General features: G+C 42.0%; 1 protein-coding gene across 1 annotated transcript; it reads left to right on the top strand.

The window, feature by feature from the left end:
- Nucleotides 1-286: 286 nt before the first annotated feature.
- Nucleotides 287-6,896, top strand: sox18 (SRY-box transcription factor 18). Its single transcript, XM_010766129.1, has 2 exons — nucleotides 287-1,112; nucleotides 2,822-6,896. Exons 1-2 carry the CDS (start codon nucleotides 710-712, stop codon nucleotides 4,147-4,149), a joined length of 1,731 nt encoding a protein of 576 aa, XP_010764431.1. The 5' UTR covers nucleotides 287-709; the 3' UTR covers nucleotides 4,150-6,896.
- The last annotated feature ends 2,824 nt before the right edge of the window (nucleotides 6,897-9,720 follow it).

Raw genomic sequence — 9,720 nt, 5'->3', positions numbered from 1 at the left:
TGTGTGTGTGTGTGTGTGTGTGTGTGTGTGTGTGTGTGTGTGTGTGTGAAGCTTCAGGGGGGAGGAAAGGGTGGCGGTCACAGTGGAGGAAAGAGGGGGAGGCAAGGCTTGGACCTGCCCCCCTCCCTCCTTTTGCTCTGTCTCCCACACACACTTGTCCCTTCCTCTCGCGCCCGCCTGGCGTCTCATTGGTTAAATCCCCGACTATATATTTATGTGATTGGTCAGGGCGGGGTATATATACTCAGCATGGGTATGTTAAATCTGGCCACAAGTTTCAAAACTTTCAAACAGGGCACACATACAGAGACAGTGAGTGGGACGGCCCATGTGACCGAGGGGAACCAGGCTTTGGACAAACCGCTGAATCCACACTCTCCAAACAAGAGCTGTTGTCTTTTGAGAACAAAAACACAGTGAAGAAAAGAAAGAGGCAGAGTCATTGTGGACCTTTTTCTCGGGAATATCCTGCACCATAACTTTGTTTGTTTTCTCTTTCTTCCTCGTCCTCTCCCTCCTCTCAGATCTCGATGCTTTGCTTTGGGATTTGTACTCCAAATACACCAAATTCCTCTCTTGATCTTTCTCTTTGTCATCTGAAACATTTCAAGCTGCAATTTTTCTCCAGAACTTTGCAACCAAACAAACTGAGACAAACGTTTGCAGAATTTCAGAGGGACTAAAAGTTGAATCCAAGCCCGGTTCTGGAATGAATTTAACCGAGACCAGCTTGTCCAGAGAGACTCTTCTGCATGCCAGCCGGATGAATCTCAGGGGTCCCTGGGCGTCCGGGACCCCGAGCCCTGCCTCTGATTCTGAGATGGGTTTTGAGCAGAGCCTCTCCGGGGACTGCAGCTCTCCTGAAGGCCTTGGAGCCGGGACCCTGAGGAGAACAGAGCCCAGGATCTCTCTGACCCCCAGCTCAGGGGCACAGAGTCCGGACCTGACCCCGGCAGGTGTGTCGGCAGGCCTGGCCGATGGGAAGGCTGTGGGGGGGGAGCAGAGAATCCGCAGGCCCATGAACGCCTTCATGGTCTGGGCCAAAGATGAGAGGAAGCGTCTGGCCGTGCAGAACCCTGACCTGCACAACGCCGTGCTCAGCAAGATGCTCGGTAAGACTGAGAACAAGTGAAATCCAGTTAGGGTTGGCAGCTTTTTAAAGTTGAGAGTATTTGGAGAATCAACACACTTTTGTAAATTCATTTCTTTGCATTTATTTGAACTTTGGTGAAGTATCATAACCGATACATCAGGACACCATTTATAGAAAGCATCTCAGAGATTAGATGATCTTGGCCCTCTTATTCTGAAACTGGGCCTTGACCAGTAAATTGCCTGAACCAACATATCCAACGTCTAAAGTTTTATAAAGTAACTTTTAGGTATGTAATATATCAATATTTGGAAGTTATTTGACATTTATTTACAGCTCTGTGGGACAGACCTCACCTGTCTGAGTCAAAATAGACCCAGTAATGCCAATAATACAAAAATAAAGAGCATAATGTTAGAATATATATCGTTTTTGTATAATAATAAGTATGAGTTTAGTTGATGTTCTTATTCAAAACTTGCAGTGAGATATTTCATGTCTTAATCTCCACATCTGTTCTCTGCTGTCTGTACAAACTATTCTCTTCTACTGAGGAAACTAATAACATTTCATTACCACCTTTTGCCTGATGTGTAGCGTTTGAGATTTTGAATATTTATTCATCTTTATTTTATTTCGAATAAACACCACTATAATTAAAAATGAATATAAGAGCAGGCTATAGGCCGTGGTCAGGGATTACAGTGCATCACCATGTGTGTGTGTAAGAATGTGTACGAATCTTTGCCAATTTCAAATGCTTTATTATTTGAATGCGTTGTTATTTGATTAAGAATGGATTGCCATTGACTGAATAATGTTGAATACCCATCTACAAAGGTGTTATTCCATTGAATTTGCACCATAATCTTGAACGCATTCAGAATAGCACATCAAAGTAAGAAGATAATGTAATACAGTTTTTACTGGTTTGTTTGATGTTTCTCACGAGAGCAACATGTTGTTTTGAATTGCCTTGCCTCAAATTCATACATTGTCACACAATTAAACTTATTTCTCCAACCAAAGTCTGCTGAGGAGATTGAAATGTCCAGAGCCTCTAAAATATAAACCTTGACGTTTCTATGAATGTATAAATACATCAAGCGAATTCATGTCTGTGTGCATCTTTTAGATCAGACCTAAATGTGTGTGAAACGTCTTTTCGGCTGTAAGGCTGCAAAGGCTGCTGTCACTGTGAGTGATCATTGTGCGATTGAATTAGCTTCAGGAAGAAGCAGGTGCTAATTAGAGCTGCAGAAACCCAAATGCGTATACTGCAGTCCTTGTACTTCCAGTGTTACATTTAGCACATAGCATTAATTAGGATGCAAACAACACCCACGTTTTTTTACTGGTTTTGAAAATAATCTCCCTCTTTCAACGCAAAAATGTTGGCACTGCTTCCAGTTCCACAAAATATGAATGTTTGCTGGGGTTTTGGCTTCTTCTTATTTTGGACAGTTCTTTGGATATTTCGAACCATTTGAATATGTCAGAAAGTTTGGTAGAAGATATTTTTTCTATTTAATAATATTGTGTTGGCCAAAATAATTGAATTCCAGATAGGTGTAAATAGAGATATAACATTGACTTGCAGCAAGCAATGTACTGTCTTGTGTTGATGATGACTTTGATTTCAATAATAAATGTCAGAGAGATAAATAGGAATCCTTTTCCTTAGTTACTTCCTTCTTTGCTCAAGGCAATGTTTTTCTCACTCTTCAGGTCAGGCCTGGAAGGCCCTGAGTGCTCCAGACAAGCGGCCATTTGTGGAGGAAGCAGAACGTCTCCGTGTCCAGCACCTCCAGGACCATCCGAACTACAAGTACAGGCCTCGCCGCAAAAAGACCACCAAGAAGTTGAAGCGTGTGGAGCCGGGGCTTCTGCTTCACAGTTTAGCCCAGGGCGGGGCTACAGGCCTCGGATTGGGACACTTGGGAGATGACGGTCACTCTGGAGGTTCTCCTTATGGACATCTAGGCGTCCACCATAGCCATCACCATCACTCCCACCACCTCCTGCACTCTCTTGGGCACTTCAGGGACCTCCACGCCCCAGGACACCTCGAGCTGGAGACCTACGGCCTGCCCACCCCAGAGATGTCCCCTCTGGATGTTCTGGAAGATGGGGCTGGGGAATCTGTGTTTTTCCCCCAGCATATGCAGGAAGAGGCAGGGATGGGAGGTTGGAGTGGCTACCACCACCACCCTAACCCTCATAACCAGCATTACAGCCATAATTACAACAACCACAGTCACCACAACTCCATAAATGCAGCGACACACAGTCAGAGTTCAGGAATGAGTGTTGGTGCCAGCACGTGTTTGAACTCCAGTTTGAGTCCAGGTAGAAGCTCCAGGGTCGATTCTCGAATGAGTTCTGTTGAGTCAAATATGACCTCAGGCATGAGCTCTAGGTTGAATCACATCGCCTTGAGGAGTCCAGCGAAATGCCCCCTAGCTCTATCCGACTCCTCCTCCCCTGTTTCCTACCCACAGCCCTCCATCAGCCTCCCTGAGCCGATCAAATCTCACCAAACCCAACATCAACCTACTGCTTCAGTCAGCTACTACAGCCAGGTGTATGGGAACAGCGCTCCAAATGCTGCCTATTACATGCCCTCTCACCTGGGGCAGCTTTCACCTCCTCCTGAAACTCCTCCTTCTTCTTGCTCATCCTCCTCCTTGCAAACATCAACCTTCCCTCCTCCTTTGCACTTAGACCCTTCAAATCCTGAGTCCTCCTGCCATTTGGGGTCTTCTTCTGCTGAGTTTTGGTCCGAGGTGGACAGGCATGAGTTTGACCAGTATGTAAATATGGGGAGGAACCGAGAGGAGGCCTACGGGTGCAGCGGGGGCTCTGGTAGTGGGTCCAAAGTCCTGAGTGGGCGCAGTAGTGTAGCGAGTAGCATGAACAGCAGCAGTATTATTAACAGGGATGTTAGTAGCATTTTGAATAGTGCTGGTGTGTGTGATGATGGGAGCAGCCCTCTTATAACGGCTCTCTCTGATGCCAGTAGTGCTGTTTATTACAGTACCTGTATCACTGGATAGATACACGTGAGCCAGTTTTCATAGTACCTCCTTTCAACCAGCACGGTTGGATTTACAGGAAAGCTGTGTTGGGATTAGTTTTGGCTCATATTCTTAGTCATTGTCATGCCTCGCTTATCACTCAAATATTGGCTGGCTAGCTAACCAGCTTTCCTTGACAACCACTGGCTTGTGCAACTAGTTAACGTCTGGGAGGTTTAGTATGTTAACTAATTACAAAAGAGGCCTACAGTACATACAGTAAACAGAAGGCACCTTAAAGAGCATTGTGTTTTCACTTACTTATCAGAAGTGCTAGGTCTGTGTTAGCATGTGTAATGCTAAAAGACTGGAGCCTTTATCAAAGCTAAATACGTTTAAGACATGTAGGCTAAATTATTTGAAAGTCTGAAGGATGCAGGGCTGTATATCAACAAGTGCTTGTCTTAGTTGAAGTGCCTACTTTCTATTTCCTGTTTCATGGCTTTTGTTTCTCTTTACCCTTTCTGGTGACACTCTACTTACTACATGAAGATTATGAAAGCAACGTGATTTATTTAATTGCACTTTAGTGTGAACTCTAGTCATCAGACGAGTCGGAATTTCACGATCATCTCATATCTTTTCATCTCAGGACCAGACAGATATTCATCTCCACTGAACTTCATAGAGTTTAGGTTTATCATCTCAGTTTTTAAATGGGAATGTGAAGACAGTAAAGAAGAAATGTGGGAGATGGACAGAGAGAAAAAGACTGGAAAGAGACTTGGTCCAGCCTCCACATATCTCCCAGTGTTTTCGGGAAAGCCTTGGCCACGGACCCAGAGCAGACCACTGATGTCTCCCACAAACTTTCAGTGTGTTTTACAAGCCGAGTCGGGTATTTTCTGACCGTGATATATGCCATTCCCTCTCTGTCTCCTTCCATGACAGGGCCTCAAGTTAAAAACCCATGCCAAAAGTCTTAAATTGCTTTGCTCCATGGCAAGCAGAAAAATGTTGATGATTCCAAGATTATTCCTTTCAACCAGTTAGCATCACTGGTATAACATGCAAATCAACTGTTTTGACAAAATGCCTTTTTTTTAATGTTAAAAAGTGTAATTTAATCAATAAATACAAATATTGTGTTTGACAAATGAAGTGCCATTGGAATAAATCTGGTGGGATTGGAAGCAGCTTTACTTTTTAACTCATCAGGTCAAAGGTCTTGATATTCTCAGATCAATGCATCTTCATTTATTTTAACATGTAAGGTCTTTTGATTTATTGGTAACGTTTTTTATATGTAGCCTTTTACTGTATATATAGAGAGAGAGATGCTGTGCCTTTTGGCAGTATGTGAAGGAGAATTTGAGACTATGAAATGTTCTCTTTGCACTGGGTTTAATGTCTTAGCTGAATAGAAGGAACACTACTTATAAAATATCAAAATGTCCATACTTTTAAATTTTGTACAGAAAGGACTGTGTTTGTTTTGTTTTAATACACTAGATTATGTTTTATGAATTTGTATTTAAGGAATAAGTTGACATTTTATTTGCTTTATAAATTAGAAAATTGATACCGCTCTTGTGCGTGTTAAATACCGAGCTAAAGCCAGGAGGTGATTAGCCTAGCTTAGCATAAAGATAGCTATCAGGTGTAAACAGCTAGCTAAGTTTCTTCCAAATGAAAAAGTCCGCCAACTAACTTCTTTAGTATATACCAGCTAACATATCTCTCCGTAGAACAGAAAATGTCAATTGCACCTTCCTGTTTGTTCTTTAATTAAACTATTTGAACTGATCCAGGCTAACTGTTTTCCACTGCTTACTGTCTTGGAAAGAAAGTAAATAAGCATATTTCTGAATGTCGAACTATTCCTTAATTTATAGATGCTTTGAATATAAAACCCTTGGACAGTGTTTTCTTTTCTTTTTTAAACCGTAATGTTGCATACTTGCTTTCAAAGAAAAATATTTTATTGCGAAGATCTTTATTTATCTTTCATGTTTCACTTTGCTCTACCAGTTACTTTAGCAAGCCCTCTCAGACCAACGTTAACAGATGGATATTAACATGAATTTGTGGTTTTGTTTTGTGCTGAAAAATAAAAAATAAATAAAAGTTGTAGCCACTGTAGAGGTCTCTCTGTATGTGTTTATGTAGCATCCATCTTTTAATATTTATGTATACAGTGGGAGTTAAGAACAGAAGGCTCTCTTCAAGGATTTATCCTGCATCTGTTCTGCATTAGACTACAGACAATTCTCTCTTTTTTTCACATGAAACAGTAGAACAAAATCCTGTATCTTGAAGAGTGAAACCAGTTATATTTACCACACTGTTCCTTGTGGCCACCATAGGTTGAAACAGAGTGGATTTCCCCAAAGATTCCTCTAAAGGAAGGAGCCACAGAGAAGCAGCAGTTCAAGCTGAGTATTAAAAAAATACTTCTCCATCTGCATTAGACATTCTTCTCTGTTGACACTAAACAGAGTCTTGTTTCCATTTTAATTTACCGTGACACACAAAGAACATCAGAGAGACAGGCGTTTTTTGGAGTCGTGCAATAACTCTGGGGCTTTTGGTAATAATTATCTGAAGAAAAAAACAAAACACCCAAGATGTTGTGATTAAAACAAAGAACGACAAATTAAAACCAGGATTTTCCCAGAAGTGTCACTGCGATGCTTCTAAATCTGTCTGCCAGGGATCATTTATATATTTTCTGTAGAAAATGGTTTTGTTTGTGTTTGTTTTGGAGAATTGTGGGTTTGCTGTAAATGGATCCATTCTGTTTTATAAAATAATGTTGCAAAATAAACTCTTTAAAAGTTTCCCTTTGGGTGCAAGTCTCTGGAGCAACACGTTCGGCTGAATGAAACAAAAAACATACCCATTTTCTGTTAGCTTTAACCAAAGAGATTTAGTCTGGCACATTCACGTTGGAAAGCTTGAAAACCAAACTATATATAATTTTGTCTGATGAAATACGAATAAATCTAGATAACACACTGAGTTAGTTTAGTACGTTTTAGTAGTAGTTTGATTGAATACCTTGAAGACGTCCTGTTTACAGTCATGGCTCCTTCCTGCTACTTTTCTAATAGTCGTCCGCCTTTGAATCTCCTCTTTGGGCCACTGAGAAAACGCACAGATCTTAATTTTGCATCTCTAGAGAAGATCCCATACAGACAGCTGATCTTTGAGGATACGTGTGTGATGATGAGGCACACAAACCCTCCAGAATATTTCCATTCAATGTGATTTTCATATCAATAAAGCACATTTTACTCATACCATATCCACTGGCATAATTCTGGCCTGATGTTTGTCCGAGAGCCATATAAACCATAATGAGCCCAGGGCTGCAACCACTGTGTGAAATACCCGTCAATAATCGGGGGGTCCCCATCTCCCGTTTATTGCGCAATATACCGGTCGAAGATTTCTCAATATACAATAGGCCGGCCTAGTGCTTATTTATAGAATATTCCATGGATGCAAGCCAAGACAATCAGTAGTCTATAGCAGCGTTTCTCAACGGGGGCGCCGTCTGGCGTCTTCAGGGGTGCGGTCAAATAATTTTATATTCTGACGTTTGTATGAATGAAGGAATACGTGACCGTTAAAGAGCCGTCCGCTTTCGATTCCATGCGAGGAAATGCTTTTGCCAGCCAAAATAGAAGATATGTGAATAAATGTTTTGAATTATGAATACTGGACATAGTAAGCTTAAAAACATTTTAGTGACCATTGCAAGTGACAAACAAATATTATAATTTGAGACCCCGCTCAAATTATGCTGTTGAGGCTTTCGGGGGGGCTCAGGTGTTAATCAGGGGGGTCGAGCTCCCCCGGACCCCCCCGTATTTCGCACACTGGCTGCAACCCCAAAAACTCATGCAACATTAACAGGCCATTCTGGCTCACATGTTGTCATTTGGTGCCAACACTGACCTAATAATAGTTTCCTGATAATTCAACAAAAAAGCCATCTTGTTTCACATCATCTAACTATTGATATTGGGCAATCACATATTTGTTAACATAATGGTACATTGTTTTAAGGTTGACACCAATGTGTTGCTTCTGCTGCAGGCGGTTAAATGTGGTGCTTCTCATTTTATTGCCATTTTCTGTGGTTATTCTTTATTATTGAAGCCAAGAAGCTATACAGTTGCAAGAAAAAGTATGTGAACCCTTTGGAACTACCTGGATTTCTGCATAAGTTGGTCATAAAATGTGTTCTGATCTTCATCTAAGTCACAACAATAGACAAACACAGTCTGCTTAAGCTAAAACCACACAAACAATTATATGTTTTTATGTTTTTATTGAACACACCATGTAAACATTCACAGTGCAGGGTGGAAAAAGTATGTGATCCCTTGGATTTAATAACTGGTTGACCCTCCTTTGGCAGCAATAACCTCAACCAAACGTTTCCTATAGTTGCATATCAGACCTGCACAACGGTCAGGAGGAACTTTGGACCATTCCTCTTTACAAAACTGTTTCAGTTCAGCAATATTCTTGAGATGTCTGGTGTGAATCGCTCTCTTGAGGTCATGCCACAGCATCTCAATTGGGTGGAGGTCAGGACTCTGACTGGGCCACTCCAGAAGGCCTATTTTCTTCTGTTGAAGCCATTCTGTTGTTGATTTACTTCTGTGCTTTGGGTCGTTGTCCTGTTGCATCACCCATCTTCTGTTGAGCTTCAATTGGTGGACAGATGGCCTTAAGTTCTCCAGTAAATGTCTTGATAAACTCGAGAATTCATTTTTCCGTCGATGATGGCAATCTGTCCAGGCCCTGAGGCAGCAAAGCAGCCCCAAACCATGATGCTCCCTCCACCATACTTCACAGTTGGGATGAGGTTTTGATGTTGGTGTGCTGTGCCTTTTTTTCTCCACACATAGCGTTGTGTGTTCCTTCCAAACAACTCAACTTTGGCTTCATCTGTCCACAGAATATTTTGCCAGTAGTGCTGTGGAACATCCAGGTGCTCTTTTGCAAACTTCAAACGTGCAATGTCGCCGAACCCTCGACTCTTATTTTGCATTCCCGGTTGACTGTGTTTTTTCTCTTCTTTAGTTCTGGACAGTTCTTCTGTCGTATTGCCTTGGCAAACGGAACAAGCTTTACAAAAGAAAACTCAGGCAATCGCCAAACAATCACCCCCCCCCCCCCACCCCCCCACTGACAGGGTGGCTCGGTTGAGCAAATCGCAACCTAGAACTTGGGCTCTCATTGTCTTAGTCTCGTTCTAAGTGTCTCTGATCTCGGTTGGGTGTTTGGGACTCCACTAACAGAAAGACACGATTGGGTCAGAAAAAGTCAGAACAGGAGGACAAAGGGTGGGCATGAGACAGGTAGAAGGAAGTAAAAGTGGTTATCCTGTACCTTTTCGTTAAAGTACGAAGTGACAGACTGTTAACCATGGTTGACAAATGTGGCCGTCTCTGACGCAAACGAGACCTTCTACGAGGATTAAAGATCATACATAAATACCCCTGCAGTAGAAGGAAGCTTTGTAAGCGATCTCAACGTTCTTTTTCACTTGGGACCTGATGGACCTAAAGACGTATTCAACCGAGTATTTTA

Source organism: Notothenia coriiceps, unplaced genomic scaffold, assembly GCF_000735185.1.
Source record: "Notothenia coriiceps isolate Sejong01 unplaced genomic scaffold, NC01 NC01_scaffold00003104, whole genome shotgun sequence".
Taxonomy (NCBI): Eukaryota; Metazoa; Chordata; class Actinopteri; order Perciformes; family Nototheniidae; genus Notothenia; species Notothenia coriiceps.
The sequence above is the reverse complement of the archived record's forward strand: the minus strand, read 5'-3'. Positions and strand labels throughout refer to the sequence as shown.

Excerpts from the sequence above, each read along its gene's own strand:
- sox18 (XM_010766129.1), top strand. The coding sequence starts at position 710 with ATGAATTTAACCGAGACCAGCTTGTCCAGAGAGACTCTTCTGCATGCC. Across the intron at positions 1,113-2,821 it reads CGTGCTCAGCAAGATGCTCG|GTCAGGCCTGGAAGGCCCTG; the intron begins GTAAGACTGAGA and ends CTCACTCTTCAG.